The sequence below is a fragment of the Chelonoidis abingdonii genome, chromosome 8, assembly GCF_003597395.2.
Source record: "Chelonoidis abingdonii isolate Lonesome George chromosome 8, CheloAbing_2.0, whole genome shotgun sequence".
Classification (NCBI taxonomy): domain Eukaryota; kingdom Metazoa; phylum Chordata; order Testudines; family Testudinidae; genus Chelonoidis; species Chelonoidis abingdonii.
Window position 1 is genome coordinate 91,726,178 of NC_133776.1, and position 23,336 is coordinate 91,749,513.

The following is a 23,336-nucleotide window of genomic DNA, read 5'->3' on the forward strand; positions in this document are numbered from 1 at the left end:
TTCTCCTTGTAATATTCAGCATTTCAGTGCCAGCCAACTCGCTGTCTAGAACATAAAAAAGAGCAAATACAGTATCAAATGGGAACGTATATCCGACATATCGTTTGAATGTGTCACAAAATGTAGGAGAGAAAATACGCATTTGTTACTTCCATGGTGGAATGTATCACTACATTATCACTGAGAGAAGTACAAAGTCACAGAAAGGAGGTGAGGCAAGACGATGACTTGCAATTGCAGGAGGCAAAACACTAAAAGGCATTCTGCAAAGGCGTATTAAAGGCAATCACTTTCTACATGAAGAGATCGAAAAGAAAAAAAAATTGAACTTTACTATTGTAAGCCAAAAAACTGCATTTAAAGTCTGGGAAATATAACCTTATAAAATGCCTTAAGGTCCAATTTAAATAGTTATAACTGCATTTTTATTGATCTATCACACACAAAAAGATCAGCTTTGCACAGGATAAAATAATTGCCCCTAAGAGGACAGTAATTTATTTTTTCCCTGCTCGCTGTCACTGCTAAATCCGGTTGTTTTAGGTGATAGTTGTGGCATGCAAATTTCCTAGAGTAATGAATTTAAATACTCTTAGATGGATAACATTGAGGCTAATTCTGAAGTAACTCTGAAGAGTCACACCAGTTGAGGCTCTGACTCATATTCTGTTTTTTTAAACACAGTTAAAGTAGCTTGCTTTATTTTGCGTGTGTATTCAACAGCCGATTTGAAAATCCTGTGGTCTATTTTTTAATATGAGTCCAGGGCTCTATTCAGAGAAAATCCACTGACACATGAAACACATTATCTGCATAAAAATGCAAACGAACATTCCTTAAGCCAAGAACATATCTATGCAAAATAAATAGCTCTTAAAACTGATACTTAACAATAGTATTTTTCCTGCCATTACCATTGTACACAGAACTTTCAGAGGAGACCTCTTCAAGTGCTACTAGGATGCAGCTAGCATTCTAATTTCACTGTAAATTGGACAAATGATGACGCTAAGTGATGCTCAATGTGGCCAGTTTCCGAAGGTCACTATAGAGATGACTTAAATTAAATCTAGATGAGAACTGCCTACAGCTACTTGTAGTTAATATGTTTAGCTCAATATATATTTTTAATGAAAACTCAATGCAGCTCCTTTTGTTTCAAACTTTCTAAGCCACAGTTTCTTCCACTGGACCAGACAGGAACTATAGAAGTGAGGCCCACAAGCAAAACTCATGCCATCTAAAGGGGAAAAGCAAAACTATATGGTCATGTTCTATTTTTTCCATGAAGAAAATGGTGCACCAGTGTAATTATAAGTGTTATTGTATGCCACATATTGTTCTCATTAAAGTAAAAGCCCTATCTGGTTCTCTAGGTCAGTGAGGATGATGTACAGGTAGACTTTTCTAGGGCTGGTAGTACAATGAACTTCTAGAATCCAGAATGGACATGCAAATTAATTCTACTAGCCTCCATTTTGTTGCTTTCTTGGAGAAGTGTAGCAAAATGGTGCCACAGAGGACAACTGGGACAATGCAACACACACACACACACAAGTCCTGGACTGCAGTTCTAACTTCTAATATATTTCAACACAAAACAAATTCTTAGCTTGAGATATTAAAAAAAAAAGATATGGAAAACAATATTGGAGCTGGAGCATCCTTCCAGACACCCAAACTCTTACAAAATTGGGGAAAATAAACGTCCCTTTTATAATTAGTTTTCTTTTCTCTGAAATAGGACAACTGCCATTTAACGATGTATGTATTTCAAGTGGTTTATGTTCAGACTGTCTCTGTGATGCACGGCATCTCTAAAATGAACACATACACTAATGTATCAAAGGCAGTTTCTTTGTAATGCTTTTTTTTTTTTAAATAGCAGAGCATGAAACTCAAACTGTCAGTGCATAAATTACTGCTGCCTTGAGGCTGCAATAACTTATGCATCCTTGTTTTCAACCCTGATATACCTCCCCAAAATCTCTTTCTCTCTCAGATAGAGACTTAGATTTTTCCCCCTTATCTAGCTTCCTCTAGGGCAACTATTATAATGTCATTAAAATATGTGGGTTTGCCAGTTACAAGTGCAGGGGGAGGAGGCAGAGAATAGGTTCATAAATTAAAGAAAGTAATACATGCAGCAAAAACAAAAGAGGTTTTTTTGGGTTTTTTTTAAGAAACAACTGCAAAAATGTTGTTGCAATAACTATCCTTTCACACAGGTTATTGTTGCTAGTCTACAACCAGGCATAGACCATAATTAGATTTTATTTCTTTAATAAAACTTGATCTAATTTGAGGTTATCATTGTCAGTTCATGGACAAGCACAGCTGATCGATAATGCTACTATTAAGTAATAAAGCAATCCTTGCTACCAAGCAATTATTGTCACTGATGTATTCAGATCGAAGGTTTCATCTTGCTGAGCGAAATACAATGCAGGAGGGCTGACTTTTCCTTTTCCATGCTCTCTTTTTTAAAGGCATCCCTATCTTGATGGTAAAAGGAATTCCAAAACCCACAAACAGGAGACTAACTTGCAATTACACCTTTCCTGGTAGGCCAAAGAAGCCAACAAGAAACATGCTTTTGCTGCAAATTACCGGTACATTATGTTATGAAGGAATATGTAACTTTAGCCATCTATGTCATCCTGGCAGCAGTGTCGGTGTGTAATCCAGTGTGATAAAATGCTGGCAAAACAAATAAATTAAAATTAAGAGTTATTTATACAGAAATTGTTGCTTAAACTCATCAATTTAAAGTTCTCCAGGAATCATACCCATGGATTGATATTTCATAGAGATGTGTGACAACATGGTTTCTTTTGCATACTTTAGATTTCTAAGCAGTAACAGCAGTTGAAAGTTTAACCTAAAAGAAGAAAGATGAGTTTATGTCATAGCTTTATCCATCATCTTAGTTTATCTATTAGAACTGTACTCTTGGGTATTAATCTCAGCACCTAAATTAAATTCAAACCACTTGGTATCTTTAGCAAATACCTCCTACTTCCAACTCTGGATTACACCATTACTCTCAAGAGTACCCAAGGGCACACAATGTAAAACCGTAAGGCCACACAGAAGCTGTTGTTTTGCTGAAAGGATGGCGACCACAAGTGATCTGCATGGACCAGCTAAGAAAGACATTTGGAAAGTGTATATAATAATCACCATATTTATCTGACAATTTTAGAAGGCATTTAGAATATTCTAATATGCTTTTAGGGAAAAAAAAACCTCTTCAATTATTATTGTCACAGATTGTCCCCCCTGGGCAAGACTATCATTACACAACTGCAGTTGCGAAAGAAAGGTTTAAACTCTGCATCATCAGAAAAGCATTAAAATTGCCCTTGGAAGATTTAGGTTAGGTTTTCAGCTAACCGAGAGCTAGACAGTACAAGACGAGGTCAGTGGCAAGTGTCTTTGGGACTGTTTTACATCACACGTCTAGGACAGAACATAAAGGGAGTTTAATAGGTTTTTCGGTGACTAGTGGTGAAGCATTACTTCCGTCATCAGGCCAAACAAAAAGAGACACAAGTGGGCAACCTGAAAGGAGCCAAATTCAAGCAAGGCAATTTGATAGCTGCAGACAGGAAAATATGGAATAACTTTCAAACATATGATCAGGGTCTGTAAAAAAAGGATGAGCAAATCATCGCAGTCTGGGTCCCCACTTGTCAAAAATTAGGAACGAGTCTCATTTAAATGCTCAAGAAAACAAAGTGCTAGTGCAAAAGGAAAGCCAACACAATTTGTATCTGCCCTTAGAGATTGGCAATATGATTCAGTTAAAAAGCAGAGTGTCCCTATTCCTTTAAAAACTAGGCCTGCCCAGAGGGAATTTCAAGTACAATTGGGCAGATATTAGAATAGTAGTAAAAAATAGTATCAATCGTTGCTTCTCTGAGGGCCTATTAGGTTATGGACTGAGAGAGGAAAAATGACTTGATAGTTAGCAGAACGAGCCCCACTGAGTAAAACACTGAATAAACACATGTCTAGAATATAGCACAAGTATCAGTGACATTCTCACGGTTAGTATGCAAACTATGCTAGCAATCCACAGTGTATCAATATTGTCGGGTTTCAGTGTAGCAGCATTGAATGAAATATTGCTAAGGCAAAGGACATTTTAAAGATTTTGGGACATTCATTGACAACCTTCCTAAGAATCCTTAACAACTATCATTTGGTCTCTGTTAACCTTCACTGGCAGATACATTTTTATCCTTGCAACATGGCATTGCAATTCAGATAGCTTAACGGAAATGTACAATTCTAGTACAAGACAACCCCATGGGGGCTAGCAAAACAGAACTGGAATTTATGTTTTCATTAGTTTCAATTCTGGCTTCTGAACTATACTATTCACCTCTTCTGAATTAGAAAGTATCCATTTACACATGCCCTGCTACTACACTCAGCAAGCTATAGAACGCTGAGCAGTAGCACCTCATCTTCCTAGGGATGAATCCCAACCAGCTAGAATCAGCACAGCTGCATTACCTGCGCACAGCCAAATTCTGTGGCATGTCTACTTTGAACCACACTGCCTGCAAACTCTGATGAAAATGCTGGTGTCTCTTGCTCCAGGAGGTCCATACCAGCAGATGTAGAGATGGCAAATTGTTACTTACATTACCCTAATTCCCCGTGTAGGAAGCCTGGCTGGATACTTCTATGCCAGTGGTTCTCAACACACGGCCTGCTTGCAGCCCAATCAGCACACAGTGGCAGCCCATGTGACATCCTCAGGGCCATACAGGTAATATATATATTCTGTGGATGCAGCCCACAACGGTAAATAGGTTGAGAACCACTATACTGTGCTGATCCCTGGCTGCAGTTTTGGTCTGTTGGGAACATTAGCAACCAGCATACATCATAACTGTTTAACTCAGTGCAGGTCAACGGAGCCTGCACAGAGTGGGCCCAGAATCAGGAGAATACTGTCGCAGCCCTAAAGCCTATGCTCAAACACGGCGTCTGTTTGGCCAATTGTCGGTCAAAAGGTCACATTGGTACCATGTTGTCATAAACAGGTAGTTAAGGGTTAATGTCTCTTTTACCTGTAAAGAGTTAAGAAGCTCAGTAAACCTGGCTGACACCTGACCAGAGGACCAATAGGGGGACAAGATACTTTCAAATCTTGGTGGAGGGAAGTTCTTTGTTTGTGCCTTTTTGTGTTGTTGTTTAGCTCAGGGTCTAAAGGGACCAGACGATTACATCCAGGCTCTCCAACTTTCTAATCAGCCAGGCAAAGGCTGTTAGTCTTATGTTTGTTTTTCAACTCTGTAAATGTTTCTTTGTTTCTGGAAGGATTTTTACCTCTGTTTTGCTGTAACTTTGAACTAAGGTCTAGAGGGGTTTCTCGGGCTATATGAATCTGAGTACCTGTAAGTATTTTTCATATATTTACGAGATATTTACTTCTTTTTTTTTAATTAAAGCTTCATATTTTAAGACGAAATTGTATTTTCCTTGTTTTAAGATCCAAGGATTGGATCTGGACTCACTAGGAGATTGTGGGGAAGTTAGTGGGGATGTCTTAAATCTTCTCTTTTTTAAGATCCGAGGATAATCTGGGATCTCACCAGGGACTGGTGGGGGAGAAAGGAGGGGATGGTAAATTTCTCCTGTTTTAAGGTCCAAGGGTTTGGATTCTGTGTTCATCAGGAATTGGTGAAGTCCCTCAAGGCAACCCATGGAGGTGGAAGTTTTTGGGGGGACAGAAAGTGCCCAGACTGAAATTCTGGTGGTGGTAGTGTTACCAAGATCTTAAGCAGTAATAAGCTTAGAGTGTTCATGCAGGTCCCCATCATTTGTACTCTAAAGTTCAAAGTGGGGGAAAAACTTGACACGTGGCCACCACGGAGTGTGGTGTGCTAACATTATAGTGCCATGTGACATTTTCCCGCTCTTTTTGGCGGTCACCTAGATCAGGCAAGTGCCTGTGGCAAAAATCCAACGGGTGCCGTGTGCATAAAGGGGTAGTGTCCGTGTGCAGATCTTGTTTACGGGAGAGGCTACCAGCTCGGAACCTGTGAAAAGCAAAAGGAGCTAGGTGACCAATCAGTGCTGACATGAGTAAGAGCCTTCGAAATAAACATGTCTCGTGCCAAATCTGTAGAGTATCCGCTGGCAGTTAGCTGAAGGACCCACACCCTTATCTGCCAGAAGCGGTCTGCCGCAGGAATTAGTGGCTCGGTCGTGTTGTTACGGATTATTTCCCCCAATTTTTCATGCCCTTGGTGTCTGTGACTGCTGGTACAGCTGCGCTTGCAGTGTGTATATGCATTCTAATTGCTGTAAATACTCTGTCTGCTTAGCTTCTCTTTTTCCCCTCTTTTACATTGGTACCAAGTTATGTATATAGTATATGAAAGTTAAATTTTGTATGGTGATTCGCTATTGTGGTTAATTGTTGTACTTTACAATATTTGGTTAATGTATATAGTTTACTCAGTTTGGTGTATCTGCTCTAATTTCTGGTGAGCAGTTAATCACAGATCATTTGGTTTCCTGTTGTTGGTTGTAAACAGATTGTTTCAAGTTGTGTAAATATTCTCGTTCTAATAGTATTGTTAGTTGGTAAAAGCGCTCCTCCCCAGCCCAAGTTGCAACTTATCCACCATCAATAAACGGCTCCGTGGTTTTGAACTTTCAATCTGTCATGTTTTGATTTTCCTCACTCGATCAAAACTTACTCGAATCTGTATTGGTCTCGGAAAAATACAAAAGTGAAATTTAGGTCACAATTTCACTCCCCATGACTTTTCTTTGGGACATTAGTCACTGGCAAGGATTCACAGAGAAAAATCTCTGTATGTGGAATAAACCAAATCAGTGATTAAGTGTTAAACATTATACAGATCATACTCATTTTACATTCCCTGTTAGGGAATTTTTCACATTGTCCATCAGAGATTAACACTTAATTGCTTTAAGGTGGTATTTATTATTCCTTTTTACCACAGTAGCATACAGTGTGAGATAACTCCAGGAATGTATATTCACAGTGCTGTCAAGCTGATGAATCTGCATCAGGGAGACTTTAAAAAAGGTATAAGTGAGATTTTAAACGTCTCTTGAGAACACAGATTCATATTCATAGGAGGAAAATGCTTTAAAAACTACCTTAAAATTAATGCAATCTGAGGTAGCTTCCTCCCTTCCCTAATGAGGCTTATCTTGTCTGTATTCACACGTATTTATTTTCTATAAAACATCTGAGTCATCTTCATGCTCAAGAAGACAATAATTTCTGGAAAATGGGACATGGATAATTACACAGGTGACAGAAATTAGTTTATTCAATTGTCTGAAGTTTGAAAGACCCAACTACATCTAAAAGGACAAAGTGGTGTTGCAGCGGTATCAGTCCCAGGATATTCGAGAGAGGAGGTGGGTGAGATAATATATTTCACTGGACCAGCTTCTGTTGGTGAGAGAGACAATAAAAGATATTATGGCACCCAGCTTGTTTCTCTAAAAGGACAAAGTCACATAGAACTCACCCATTTCTGTGTGAAACAAGGAATCACTGAAATCATAGCTGTTGGATTCCTCTGCATAAATTGTACCGCAAATACGATTTAATTAGTACCCTGCATGCACAGCCCGTTCAGTAATCAATTAAGAGTCCCTTCAAAGAGACTCATTTGTTTCCCAGATAAGAGAAATGGAAAGTAAAATTTAAGGGAAGCAGCATGGTTTGGTGTTGAAATCAGAGCAAGGAATGGGAAGAGCTGGGCTTTCATTAATGGCCCTGTCAGACTTCCAGTGTGACATTGGACTAGACATTTAAGGCTTGATCTCAATGGAAGTACTTCCACTGATTTTAAACAGGCAGCAGATAGGGGACTTAATCAGTCTGTGCCTCAGTTTCTCCATTCGAAAAACAGGGATAATAGTACTTGCCTTCCTCACAGGGGTATTGTGTAGCTTAATTCATTATTGTTCGTTAGGTGCTTGGAGGTCATCAGATGGAAAGTGCATTAGGAGTGCAAAGTGTTTTTTATAATCCCCAAACCTTATGCTTCATTCATCCAGTACTGTACGCACTCCTGTATCACAGGAGATTTGAACTTCAGCTGAAGCAACAAAAGAAGGTGTCACTACCTACTTGAACTGAAAGCAATGAGAGCCTGGGGTCAATCTATCAAATGAGAATGATATGACTTCTTGATGTAGTTCAGACATTCCTTTTGATCTATATTTCTTGGAGGGTCCAAAAGTTTTATTGGTGCTCGTTTGGTAGAATCAACACTTGCAAATATTATGGCCATCCCAAATTCAATCCATTAAAATCACACCACAATGTATTTTCTCCAGGGCAGATCCCAGGGTGCTGGAACAATTTGTACAGTGGGGGTGCTGAGAGCCATTGAACCAAACTATAAATCCTATATATAATGGAAACCACTTCAAGCCAGGGGATGCAGCAGCACCTCCAACACCCTTAGTTCCAGCACCTACGGGCAGATCTTCAGCTGGTGTCAATTGTCATAGCTCCATTAAAGGAGCTCTGATGTTTAACACCAGCTGAAGATCTGCCCTGTTGTCTATCTCTATTGTATAATATACACACACAGTTATGAAGTCAGCATTTGCAAACTGTGGTATTGAGATAACTCAGTAAGTTCCCTTATTTAGGGGATCCTTGCCATGCCACTGAACCTTGTGGTCCCACACTGATACCCTTTGGTCAGGATGAAAGTTAACCATTGATGAATGAAAGAGAGTACAGAGAGAAACACTGAATCCATATGCAAACTATGGTGATATAGCATGCACGTTTAAAAGAAATCTTAAGACAACACATTTATTTCCTTCACAACCACTTAAAAATGTAGGGAACAATTAAAAAAAAATCAAAATCCTTTGGGAAGTCAACTGTTAACTGAAAGCATAGCTTCAATAACATATACATTAATTTTTAATACAACAATAAAGCTGAACGTATATGTCATTGCTGATACACATTGAGTGCCTGCTTCATACTGGGCTCAATCCTGCAAACTGTTGGACACTTGGGGCTCAAACAAAGCATTGAATCATGGAAATAGTCCCACTGAAGTCAGTGGACTGCTCACATGAATAGAGTTAAGCATGGGGCTCTGTGCTTTCCTGAGCAGGGGCCAGATTGCTTAGCAACTTGCAAGACAGAGCCCTATATGCATATTGGGCCTGATCCAACTTCTGTTGTCAATGGAAAGATTCTCACTGACTACAATGGGTATTGGAAGGGGTCCATTCAACACAGGAAGAGAATCAGAATTTATTAGCCTACATTTGATTCCTTTCTAATAGCATCAAGCCTCAAACTTTGATATGTGAAATGAAGCAGCTACAGTCACACACTAGTTTGCATCAATTCACTTTCTTCCTATTGGCTCTACGGCACTTTGTGTGTGTGCTGATTGGTTGTTCGTAACTCTGAAATATTCATACCTCTGAACAAAATGTTATGGTGGTTCTTTCAAAAGTTTACAACTGAACATTGATGTAATACAGCTTTGAAACTTTACTATACAGTAGGCAAATGTTGCTTTTAACCATCTTAATTTAAATCAAATAAGCACCGAAAGTTTCCTTACCTTATCAAATCTTTTTTTTTTTTAAATTTCCCTTTATTTTTTAGCTGTTTATGTTTAAGACAGTACTGCACTTGCTTTTTTCATTTGTCTCTGCCACTGTCTGATGACATACTTCCATTTCCAAATGAGGTGTGTGCTTGACTGGTCAGTCCAATACTCTGGTGTTCATAACTCTGAGGGTTGTGTGTGTGGTTATGTGCGTGTGTGAAATTCACATGTTTCACAGGGACCTCAAATTATTTCTGCAGTGGTTACCATCAGCAGTCACATGCAGATTTCAATATTTAGTAAAATATCTACCTTATATTAATGATGTGGAGCTATGTAGAACTTCGTAGAACTTTGTTGTATTAAAGCTCAAATTATCGCTTTGTCAGACTTCTATGGGATACTACTGTACAGGTGAACTGAATAAGCACTTCCTGAGTCCTATTCAACATAGAAGTCCATTATAGCCTCACATACATGCACCACTAGGGAAAGCACTTCCCTCCACCCTCCAGTCTGCATGTTAGAGGTTCAACTTGTTGTCAAGATATGATTCATTTTGAGTACCACTTTTTTTTCGCTTTCGGGAATGTTTGATATTGGAAACACACAGTTCTGAATTTTCAGAGGGACCATTTAAAACAAAAGTGCCATAATCACTCCCAGAGAAGGAAAAGGGCATGGATTTACTATAGAGGCATTTCAGATTGTCTTAAATGGGTTTAATCTGAGTTTAGATTTCTCCTGGAAATGCGAGAGTTTGTTATTTTGAACCCTGCTGAAACACATATAAAATCAACAAAGAACAAAGAGTCCTTTACTTAAATTATTTATATATACACACACAATATAAAAATTAGATGTGCTATACCTTATTCAGCGAGACTAGATAAAACATGCATATTCATAAAGCGATAAATATTTAAGGAGCATGTACTTAAATGAGAATCAGATTATAAAAGCACAATGACTCTCTGACTTTAAAATTATATCATGAGCCGACAGTGCCAGAGCTATTTTCTTCTTCTTACCAAATACTACGTCCAGGATGTCAGTTATGCTCCCTAGAACTTGCTTTAGGGCTGCTGAGTAGTGCATATAGTGGTTTTGAGTTGTGTATTTCATTTCCCCTGGTCTTTTTCCCTACTTGCGATCTGCATATTTTGCAGCATATTTTGTCACACTCATTTTCCAAAACTCAGAGTTCACATTAATTTGGAAAAAAGAAAACCCAAACACCTAGGGCCAGATTGTGATGCTCTTATTCATGACAGGAGCTGGGTTAATTTTTTTCTTCAAAACTTTTTTTGTTGGGCCAAAAATGCAGATTTGGGTCAGCAGAAACATCTTGAGAATTCATGGCAATTTTGTCAAATTGCTTTAGAAGAAATTAAAAAAAAGATCAAAATGTGTTGTTTTGACTTTTTCAAAATGAAATCTTTTGGGTTTTTTATTCGAAACAACTTTTTGTTTAAAAATGTCCTTCAATTTCATTTTTAAAAAGTTATGAAAGGCAGAAAATTGAGAAGATGTTTCATTTTGAGTTGAATGAAAAATTTAGTTTGATCTGAAACTTTTAATTTTTTAAGTTTTTGGTTCCTTGAACATGCCAAAAGAGTCTCGTTTTGGGTTGTCCTGAAATTAATTTTTTCCCTGATTTTTTTGGGGACTGACAGTATACCAAAAAATCCATTATTCTCAGCACTCAACTTCAGTGGGACCACTCGTACACTTAGCCTTAGTCATGGGATGGGACCTATCACAATCTGTCCCTTAGCTGTGCAGGGGAGAGTGAAAGTTATAATCTTATTGTAGACTAGGATCTGCAATAGCAATATTGGGATCTGTTACACCCACATCCCTGCTCTGGCTCCCTGCCCTTCTTCACGAATAGGCTGGAGCACTTGTTCATGCACAGGAGCTCCATGAGGGTGCAGATCTGTTGTGCATTTGCAGTTGTTTTACCCTTTGCTGGAAAATGTCACTGACAGCAGTGCATGGTCAAATTGCCTCAGGGGATTCACGGGGACCTTACCTGGACATCTCACCACCAAACTGAGCACAGAATGTTTATCTGAAATGTGCAGAGGCACACACCACCATAATGCTCTACAGAACACCAGGGAACCCTGGATGCTCTTGGGCTTTAACCACACCTTTCTGTGCCAATATGACACATCCCTTGCTGAGTGACTGTCAAAGTTGTTCTGTCCCTTTCATTAAGGGTTTGGTTCACTTGTTTGGCTGATCCTAGAGAAAAAGTTTTAAGTGACTACCAGGAGTTAGCTAATCAAACAGCAGCTAATGTAAAGCACCAAGAGAAAACTGCTTAAGGCTCTCAAGTCTATCCTCACTATAGCCAATATAAAGTCTAGCTGGGGGACCCACTGTTTGTCCAGCACAGCATCGGAAGAGCTTTCCCAGGAACCCAAGTGCCAAAGAGACTTAGATTATCTCATATTGAGATTATTACCTGAGGCACACAGGCAGGAAAGACAAAACTATCCCGTGGCCTATGAAACAGAATAGGTCAGTTTAGGGCAAGATTCTGGCAGACTCACTGAGCAGTACCTTCCTCTGTGCACCGTCCTGTTGAAGTAATTAGGACTACTCAGTATGAATAAGGGTGTCAGCATCTGTCTCTTAGTTAGGTGAAATTGCCTGTGCTGTATCCTAAAATTGCTTGAAACCAAACAATGCTCTCCCTAGGCATTGCAGGCAAATGCAAGACATTGTAATATTCCATCACACAGAAACTGATCATTTTCTTATTACACTTAACTGCATGGAATGTGACTTTTAACGCTAATTAATAGATTTCAGACTGCAGGATTTACACTGTGTTATGTATTGTAGTAAAGTGCGAAAACAATCATTTCAATTTCTTACATAACATTACGCTCTTTATCAGACAGTAAGCATCAAAACATAATTCCAGGAAAAAACATGTAAGAGGGGCAAAATTGCAAGTAGCAGTTTGCTGAATTGCCAACTCATCAGTAGGTCTTTAAACTTTTTAGATATGAGGAGGTATGGCTCTCCAAGCCACCCTGACATCTGATTCTATGGATAATCCACACAGAGGTCTAACCTCTGCTCACAACAGCCTGAGCCTCATTATCCTACCAAGATTTCTTCTTTTTTCCGCTATGTGCAAGTGAAAGGAGAAAATGAGATGGCTCTCAGAATGGCTATCTAAATGCTAGAGATATGTAATGTCCTAATGTCATGCACAGTATTCTGGGCTGGTATCCAAAATACTCCAGCAGTAGAGCGATAGACCTCAAAAAGAATCAAAGTTAGCAGTAATTCTTTCCTGTTATAGAGCCCTAGATGTTTTATAGTTTTTCAGGCATATGGTGTATGTTCCATTGTTCTTTTCCACAAACTGATACTTACCAGAAGAAATGTAAAGAATCTTAATCCATTAGGAATCTTGAAAGTGTAAGCGAAACACATTGCATCAACTCTTACACATATAAGCAAAGTGACAAGAATGAAAGAAGACTTGAATATATTTGCAGCCTATAAGTAGTGACATTTTTTAAATGAAAAGAGTCCTGTGATTAATAGAGAGAAAATTATATTTGGCTCTAGCCAGTGTTGTGATTCCCACATTTCCTCATGTAATGCATTCAGCCCAATATTTTGGTTGGAGGAATAACATCCAAGGCACTGAGGAAAGACCACTCTGATGAAACAAACAGTAGAGTTGTTGCCTGACACCTGGAAATTCACCAGTTCCTGCAACTGTTGTGAATTCCGTTGACAATTCAAACACTGCAATTAGTTTTCTTTGATGTAAGACAGAGAATGCAAATGGTCTTACATGGAAAAAGGTTATATGGTAGCTTGTAGTCATCCACCAAGTTTAAGAAATTAGTTGTTTAGCAGCAGGGAAAATTCTCTGCCCCTGTAGCATGCTACTGTGCAGGATTTAGTGATTCTGTTTTGGATTACTTCTTCCACTTGTGTTATGCAGAAACTCAAAAACCTTTCACATCCCCACACAGAACCATCATATTCTCTTTTCTTCTTGACATTACTGGTATTTGAATCCAGGTTTTCTGAGGTGAAAGGCCAGTGTGTTAGTTCCCTATGTTACCCACTGTCTGATGGTTTGAGCTGGTTGGGAATTTTTTTGTTAAAATGCTTTTTTTGGCTGGAAAATGTGATTCATTGAAACCAAACCATTTCGTGGAAAGGGTCAGTTTCAACCAAATTCTTGACTAAAAATATTTTTGTAAAAAGTTTTGAAATTGTCCAAATCTTTTGTTCTGACATTTTCAAAGTGAAAAATTCCAGTTTTCCAGCTCAAAACAATTTGTTTGTAAATGTAAGCTGATTATAGTTACAATCTTTTTAAAGGTTTGACATTTAAAGAAAACATTTCAAAATTATTGAAACAAACCCCCAAGCTTACTATTTTTTTCATCGGATTTTTCAGTTTGTGGACATTCGAGGTTTTACTTTTTATGCCATTTCAGAATGGGAAAAAAATTCATCTCAAATCTATTGCTTGCCCGGCTATATTGGGGAGATATGTGTATATACAAAGGTTTGGGTTTTTTGTTTTTAAGTGAGTTTAGAGGCTGTGAATTCTCACCAGAAAGATGACGGGAACTACCTATTTCTAGGAACAGTCGTCAATATATGTATCATAGCCACGGGTCCCGCAAGTTAATGGCAAAATTGTATTTCTGCTGGAGCATGGTAGTCTCAGGTGTCACATTCTCTGTCCTAATGGTACAAGGTTAGCAGTGGTATTGCTACGATAGGCATATCTGACTAGTACTGGTTTTCACCCTGGGGAGTGACTATGATCATTCTCATTGTCCAAATCATAGGAATTTTGATGAGATCTTATGATAGCTGATCATTGAGCTGTACCGTTCTAAGTATGTGAGCGAGATGGCAGCTACCCATGTCCTGCTACCCATGTGTGACATAGCCCTTTTGCATTTTCCTTCAGAGGCATGTGAAGAGGAGACTGGACAGAGTCACCAATGATCTGCTAACATCCTGCTTTTCGGTGGTGCTGTTTTGTGCCTGACCTGAAGAATGAGTGTGGAAGTGCAAAACCTTTCCTCTGCTCTGTAGTAATACCATGTGCATATCTGCTTTCCTACACAACATATTGCACAAGTGTCTCTGCTGACACCTGCTCCCAACACCTGCCACAATGACTTCATCTAAGCAGATCCTCAATGTGATGTTCCTACAGATACGCTCATTTTGAATCTACTAGCATTTGGCCACCTTATTATTGAATACTGGCTCTTCACATCTTGGTTTGGGCACAGTTGGCTATGTTGTTGTGTGCACATAGCCAATTATCTATAGTTTGTTATGGTAGCAATGTGCATGCTTTCCATTATGAAGATGTTTGTGTATGGCCAATTAAGTGTGATCTGCAATGAGCCTGCTTCTTGCAGCCCTCTCCCTTTAGCAGTCCTCAATTCTGCTCCTCCAAGAACACTTGTCCTTTGACAGTGAATATGGACTGTAGATAACAAGCCTCACTGGGTAAACGCAGTAATATGCAGAAGAACTATTCTTGGTCGTCTGCAGATATAATGAATCAGGCCTCAAGCCATCAAATGAGTCCAAGACCAAATTAAGAAAATCCATGGCCCTAGACACAACTTACATGGGACCCTCATAGCTCCATCTCTAAGCTGTGGTCTTTCTCCTGGCAAGGCCCCACCCACCTTAAAGACAACAGCAGGTTTCAGAGTTAAAATAAACAAGACAAATCACATCTCTTGGAGTTACTGTTTCAGGCTGTCTGCAGACTCAGGCATCACTTACACTCGGTTCACATTTTGAAGCTTTTCTTTGCATCATTGAAGGTTAGCTACATAACTATTTTTTTAAATGAAAGCTGAGATTCTGATCTCATGTGATTCCAGGAGCTGTGGCCCTAGGCACAGGACTATAATGCCTGTGCCTTTATCCAGCCATGATCAAATCCACTACCAACCTTTTAAAAATGCATGAGACAACAGCTATTGAGTAGCTTATTTACCAAGACATTCCATCCACAGATACTTAATTAAATTACTAACTTCAGAAACTGGACCTTAAACAGCAAATGGGTGAAATTCAGATTCTGTCTAAATGGGTGCAAATCCACTGAGTCTGACCAGATATTTTATTAACATTCCAGCACCTCAATCAAGGTTGCAGCCCCATTGTGCTACAAGGCACTATACAAACAAAGGAAGACTGCATCCCTGCCCCAAAGAGCTTACATTTGAAGCTGACCAGTGTCCTCCAAAGAAGGGAGCAAGGGATACACCCACATGTACACAGATTATTCCGTATGACTTGCTTCTCAGTGAGCTGCATGATATAAATAAATACGTTTGTGCCAAAAAAGGTTATGGTAATTTTTGAGTGCACCATCTATGTGTTAAAAATATACTTTTACATAGTTAAGTGTCAAATCTGGTGAGATCTTAGGTCAAAAATGCAAGTGTCATTTGGAGGCTTTTAGAGAGCAAACCAACTGTATGAAAAAGTGATTCTGACACAAAACATAAAATGAAACATTAGTTTAGAAGCATATTAAAAATTCAGATTAAACCAAAGCTTCAGTAATACAATCCACAACACTAGCTGTATAATTAAACAAAAGAGACACGTAGCTCTCACATGAAATTAAGGAGAATCTAAAATGCAAAGGCCTGAATCTTCTTTCACTTACGTTAGTTTTACATCAGTGTAAGCCTAACTGACTTCAATGGAATAACTATTTATTTAGGCCAGCCTAACTGAGAGGAGAAGCAGGCCCTAAGACTGGAAACAAACATGATGCTTAGAATGAAAAATAATCCTCAGCATGAAATATATAAAGGTGGCTTTCTCAGTGCATGCTATCCGAGTTCAGAATGGCTTTCTGCCTGTAACCCTGTCATCATTTCATCCTGACATGATCTTAATTAGCCTTAGTTCTACTGCAGAGAAGCCTACTGAGGCATTTAGCACCAGCTAATTAATCAGATATTTTGTGTGCAATATAAAAGCAGGACAGCAACTGACAGTGTCGATTCATTGATTTGAGTTAATCCAAACAGAAATTAACCCTGCCTTTTCCCATTTGAAGGAAATTAGGTACGTGGCATAGAATGAATATTCTGATACATTTCCTTTACTATCCATTGCTGATTGTCTTTTTTTTCCTTAACAGATTTTTCCTAATGTACCATGACTTCCCATAAAGCATATTTTTTTTCATCTGTTACTTGGAGAAGACCATGTGAGTTTAAATGTCACTCATATTTAAGGGTTTTACTGCAGTATAAGTCAAACCACTAACAATATCAATCCTGAGACAGATTTTAATGCTTTCATTTCTGCTGCAGGATTTCAGGCGCCTTGTATTTTCTTAGATTTTGTTATCTGATTTCGCAGCATAGCTCCCACTTTTGAGAAATGACATCAGATTTTGCACCTATTATGTAAATATTTGTGGGTGCAATTTATAGCACTTAGTCTTCTTAGAAAATAAACCAGGTAATTAGGTGTCTAAATGCTATGAAATGCACATACAATTATTTGCAGAATTAGAAGCATTATTGTCTGTCTGTTTTATTGTATTTCTCAACTTTATTCTGTTTGGGATGCATCTTTGTTCTCTGCATCACAAGAGACATGAAATCATGATGTCACGTCTATTGATGTCAAAGGGTAACCATATAATTATACTGTGTGGTGAAGAGGAAAAAAATATCACTGTTTAAGGAAAACAGTTTCATAGGAAAGCTGACTCTTACAGGCTTAGCTTGAAGTAGTTCAGCAAATGACATAAAACCACAGGTAGGTTTCTTCAGTTTTGTCTGACATCTGTAATATGCTACAGTATTTATTAATAGTAAATGCAGAGCTTAATAGCTAGCAGTGTCTTGCTTCAGCAGAACACAGTAAAACTACCTGCACGAACAATTTGCTCAGCAACTAATGTTAAACATATGAAGGAGTAGCTTAATGTATTGTGATTTCTCGCAGATAGTCCAATTCTAAGAACAAGCCAGTAAGATAATAACCTTTATAGAGAGGAGGTATTTAAATGATAATTTATTTCACGAACTGACAGCAAATTGCTCAACATTTTCTCTCTATAGTATTTATGTCCTAAAGCAGTTGACTAGCTATGGTATAAATTATGAAAAAGTATGACAGCTCCAGTGTTTTCATTTTCAATGGAATCTCAGCACAGGCATATGTAAGTCTTTTATTCAGTCTCCAGTGCAGGCAGCCATTCACTATTATTATTGTTCGGGCTCTTGAGATGCTCTCTTATTTGAAGACCCATCACAATAGATTAGACAGGCTTCTGAAACGGCCAAATATTTCAGGTGCTGTCAGCTAGGATTACTGCTCATCAGACGACGGGATTTAATGTCAACTTCTCATTGGGTAATGCCCTGCTTCTAATTTACTCTCATGGTTTTTAAAAAAAATACAGTAATTTTAACGTCAATAACAATGACACAAACACCAAAGTTGTTTTCACTAGACTAAACACACAGGATCAAAGTGTTTTGGTTCCTGTTTTAACATAAAGTTAATAATTTGTTTAATGAGGGTGGCTGAGGACATATGTCATGGAATGCAAAGAAGGAACAATCCCAGCCTTTGGTCTTGCCACACATCAGAACCAACCAAAACCTTTCCCCAGGCTCAGATTCAGTGAGAGAAGGATTTCTCTTTGCCTACTCTGCCATTCCTGCAATCCTCCAATAAGTACTGACATCTTTTCCATCCATACAAGCTAACTAAAGACACAGATTCTTCTTTCATCTTGGAAGAGCACCCCCGATATGCCAGTAACTCCCATAGGCTCTTCACTGGCCCTTTGCAACCCTTGAATTCAAATTTCCCACATGGTTTCATGTGCGTACCACCAAGGTACATGAAATATGAAATCCACGCTAGCTGGCACTGCTGGGCTTATAATGGGATCGTCAAAAACAACCGTAAGGTTCTATTAAGATGATATGAATAAAGAAGCAGAGAGCTGGGTCCAACATAACAACTGTAGGGGGAGAGAGCATAACAGAGCTAGACCCAACTCTTAGGCCTCATTTTCACTAGGAAAAAGGTGTGTTTTTAACATGTTTAAAATCTCTGCAAAGACAGGGTAAGTTGTAGTTTTAATGTGTGTTTGATGGTCAAGGTAAACCTCAGAACCTCCCCTACAGTTTACCATGACCAACCAACTCATGTTAAAACAACAATTTGCCTTGTATTCACTAGAATTTTGCACATTAACTAACATGTTAAATTATACTCTTTTCCCAGTATAGCAATAGCCCTAGAGTTTAGAAAAGTTTTAGAGACGGCGCCACACATGTGAATGCTTTTCCAAACTAAATCGAACCCCCCAACCTTTTGACTTTCAATCATAGCTAATCATGAACTTGGAGCAATAATGAGTTTCTTTTTCTGAGTAAAATATGTTCATCTTAATTCTTTCAGGTCACTTTACTCTAGAAAATATTAAATACCATTTTGTAATGATCATTTGTTGATATTGTTCATTTGGTTCCTAAATAAAAGACATTATGGTCACCTTAGAGTTCAAGTAAAAATACAAACGGTAATTTCAAATACTGAATTAAATCAGAGACATAGAAGTTTGTGCAGTGGGTCTCAAAAGGTTCAAAACTACCAGCATTCTCAACTGCAGAGAATTCTTAAATTCTCCGTGTATTTCTACTTGATCTCACAGATTAGTAGTACATTTCAACTTTACCATGATCTATGCTTCCCAAAATCTATCAGCACTCTTATGTCTCTCTGCACGACCAGTCCCACGTTTTTAAAATGTTAGTCTATACAAAATGTCTGCCCAACCTTTAGCTGCACCAAACATCATGAAAACTTTGCAAAAATCCATTTAGTAATAACAGGTCAAATGTGGCCTCTTGGGACTTTGTCACTCTGCTGTACACCAAGCCCCTCAGAGCTTCATGGCAATGATGTAACCCGGATCCTTTTGCTCCAAAAGTGACATCCCCTACTATTTAAACTAAAGGAGAATCTTCATGAGACATGTAGGGCATAGGGCCCACAGTTACCTGTTTTGAATCTATGCAAAGGAGGACAGTAGTACTGTCATAAACAGATAGTAGGAGTTAATAGAACAGAAGTACTTTATATCTCTTTTGACTGTAAAGGGTTAACAAGTTCAGGAAGCCTGACTGTCACCTGACCAGAGGACCAATCAGGGGACAGGATACTTTTAAATCTTGAGGAAGGGAAGGCTTTGTGTGTGCTGTTAGAATTTGGTGGTTGTTCTCTTTGGGTTCTGAGAGTGACCAGAAGTGCAACCAGGTTTCTATCCAATCTCTCCGATACAGGCTCTTATAAGTTCAGAACAGTGAGTACTAGGTAGATAAGACGAGTTAGGCTTATGTTTGTTTTCTTTATTTGCAAATGTGCATTTGGCTGGAAGGAGTTTAATTGTGCATTTGGCTGGAAGGAGTTCAAATTTGTATTTTGCTGAAAGGATCTTAATTTGTACTTGTATACTTAGGGCTGGAGGGTGTCCCAGTGTCTATAGCATGAAAAACCCTGTACTAATTCCATCTTAATTTACAAAGATTAATTTTTACTGTTTTCTCTCTTTAATTAAAAGCTTTTCTTGTTTAGAACCTAGATTGCTTTTCATCTTGTGAGGACCCCAGGGGGACTGGTCTGAGATCCACCAGGATTGAGTGGGAGAGAAAGGAGGAAGGGGAGAGAAAGGTAATTCTCTCTGTGTTAGGATTACTTTCTCTCTCAGGGAGGGTCTGGGAGGGGGAGAGAGAAGGAAGGGGGAGGTGAATTTTCCTCTCTGTTTTTAGATTCAAGGAGTTTGAATCAGAGTGATTTTCCAGGGTAAGCCAGGGAGGGGAAGCCTGGGAGAGGCAACGGTGGGGGAAAGGGTTTACTTTCCTTGTGTTAAGATCCAGAGGGTCTGCGTCTTGGGGGTCCCCAGGCAAAGGTTTTGGGGGGACCAGAGTGTACCAGACACTGGAATTCCTGGTTGGTGGCAGCACTACAGGTTCTAAGCTGGTAATTAAGCTTAGAGGAATTCATGCTGGTACCCCATCTTTTGGACACTAAGGTTCAGGGTGGGGAATTATACCATGACAAGTACACATACACATTACTAGTTCATTACAATAAAATGTTACACAGAAATTCCCATACTGAATCAGACTTGTGGCTCATTTAATTCAGTATCTTGTCAATGGCCAGCATCAGATATTTCAGAGAAACTCCTACAACAGATAGATCTGGGATAATCTGCTCCCACTCAACCCTGAAAAATCTCATCCTAATTCATAAAAGTTAAAGGCTGATTTAATACCTTAAGCATGAGGTTTAATATCCCTTCCATTTTATTTTTAGTATTAGCTATCGTAACTCCAGACATTCTGGTTATCCATATACATATCCAGTCTCTCGCTGATACTCTATGCTATGTACTTTTCATCCCAGAGACCTCAAACATTTCATAAATTATATGCTTACCATAGCACTGAAGTGCAGCCCACTCTGGGGTGCAGTGTGGCAGCCAAGCGCGAAAACAGGCATTACTTTTGTCCAAAGCACAAACACATAGTTATGAAAAGCACAATGGGATCTTCAATGCCAGTGCAAAATAAGTCTTGTGTAACAATAAACTGCATGGTGTTTATCTTCTCTACATTGGAAAGAGTCACCCTACCAGAATTTTAACCTTTGGTGCCAGGGAACGCAGGTGTTCCAAAACTAATGCTTACAGCATTAAGTTATTCCTCCGGGCAAACATATTTGAACCTTTTGTTTTCTAGGACCATCAATCAGAAAGAATGACTTGTGTTCAAAAGCAACCATGGATGCATTGCTTGACATTGGTTACATTAATACTTCCAGCAAGTTAGATAATAGAAAGCGTCCTAAAAGGATGTTCTTACCTCTTTCTGTATCGTAGAGGTATACAAACTTTTCCCATTTGTAATGAGTCAGAAGGCTCAGGATGGCTCCTTTTAATGCTGGCCGCATCTGAATGACAAACTGCACATCTGCATCTGTTGGGAAGCTGGGTGTGACAAAGGACGTGTGCAGAGCTCCACAAAATGATGTCAGTGTGTTCATGGACATCTGGTCATAGAATCCAAAGATGGCATAAACTCCTCTAGAAAACTGTGAACAAACTAACAAACAAAAGACAGAAGTGTTACAATCTGAAACCACCAAGAAGCAGTGTTATATAATTAAAGGGAGAGGTCAGCGGGGAAAAGGAAAATTGCAGTTCTGGTTGAGAAGTGTTCAGTGTCAGCCCAAGGAAAGTAACAAGTTCCAGAGTGGAAAGCCCCCTGCTCTGAGCCCACCTGCCTTTAGCCCCCAATGTTTAATGCAGAGATTGTCAACTCAAACATCCCAGCTAATCTCAGCGTCTGGGGACTATCCTGGAGAGAGGAGGAGGTCTCAAGATAGGCAAGCCCTTGATCTTTGAGCTACACTACATACTTGGCAGCTGTATTTCTATTTCCCAACATTATATCATACATATGAAATAAATCCTCTAAAAGGCAAAGGTTTTATTAAATTATTTTTACGTTGGCAAAACTAACCAATGACAAAACAGTTATGAGACTTTTAACCACGGGAACGGAGCTGGGCAATAAATCCGGTATATCTTATGCCCCTTGTATTTCCTTGGCTCACAGTTACGAAGTTCATTCTAAGTAAAAACAAAATTTCAGCACCAGTCCCACGCCCACTTGTGAGCTGCTGAGCTCTTTCATCTCCTACCAGAGTTGATGGGAGTCGGGTTGGCTCAGCACCTCATAGGAGTGAGCTCTTTATGTTCCTAATCTATGTTAGTAGCATCCAGATGGCAATGAATGAACGTGGCTGCTCTGAGAAAGTAACAAAATAAAGGAGTATATTGATTAGATATTAGTATTCATTCATACTAATGAATACTACACTCTGGCTATAGAGTTTCATTTCAGCAGAGGTAGCTAATGACCACGAGACAGAGATTTTTTACTCATATATATCTTTTAACCAGTATCTTCAGGGGAAAGCCAGATACCCCAACAACAGCCACCATCCTACAATTAAGGGGAGCCAATTGGCACATGCTGTGTATCCTTTTGGAAACCCAGTAATCCCCCCTTGTCACAGGCATAAATCTCCAGTTTCACACCCTACAGGGTCATGAGACATCAGACCTTCAACAAGTTACTGGTGCAGGAAGCCTGGGTCTAAGGGAGGTATAATTCTTTTCAGATGGTTGTGGTAAGTCACATTTAAGGAACAAGGGGCCCATTTCCTTTGGCAAGAGTTTAGGAATAAAAAGTGGCTTTTTGAATGGGAAGATGGATTAGCAGGGGCAGGGGAGGTTATCAAAGTGCATTCCTTTTTACAAAGACTTGTTTATAAAGCCGTTTGGTTGCTTAAAAGTGTAAAACAAAACCCATTACCAATATTTAACATCAGAAGAGTGCTTTAGTGAATTTGGTGCTCATGAAAGGTGCCAAATGACATCTCAGGATACCATGTCCTGCCTTTATCTGAATAGCCATAGCTTAGGCAGCAACAGTGCCATCCTCTGCACGCTCCCCCATGCCCCACACTGAACTAAGCTCTCATAGCGCTGGACCATTCCCCATGTCCAATGGAAGCTGGTGATCTCTGAAACCAGGCAGATGAGACAAAAATATTTCAGCCACCCCTAATCATCAC

At 39.1% G+C, this 23,336-nt stretch overlaps 1 protein-coding gene across 4 annotated transcripts in view; it reads right to left on the bottom strand.

Annotated features, from left to right (window-relative positions):
• Positions 1–23,336, bottom strand: part of GRIA3 (glutamate ionotropic receptor AMPA type subunit 3) — a 212,731-nt gene that overhangs the window by 149,111 nt on the left and 40,284 nt on the right. For all 4 annotated transcript variants that reach the window (XM_075068839.1, XM_075068838.1, XM_075068840.1 and 1 more), the window contains one exon: positions 21,557–21,796. In XM_075068839.1, coding sequence (XP_074924940.1) covers positions 21,557–21,796 — 240 coding nt within the window. The remainder of the gene's footprint in view (positions 1–21,556; positions 21,797–23,336) is intronic.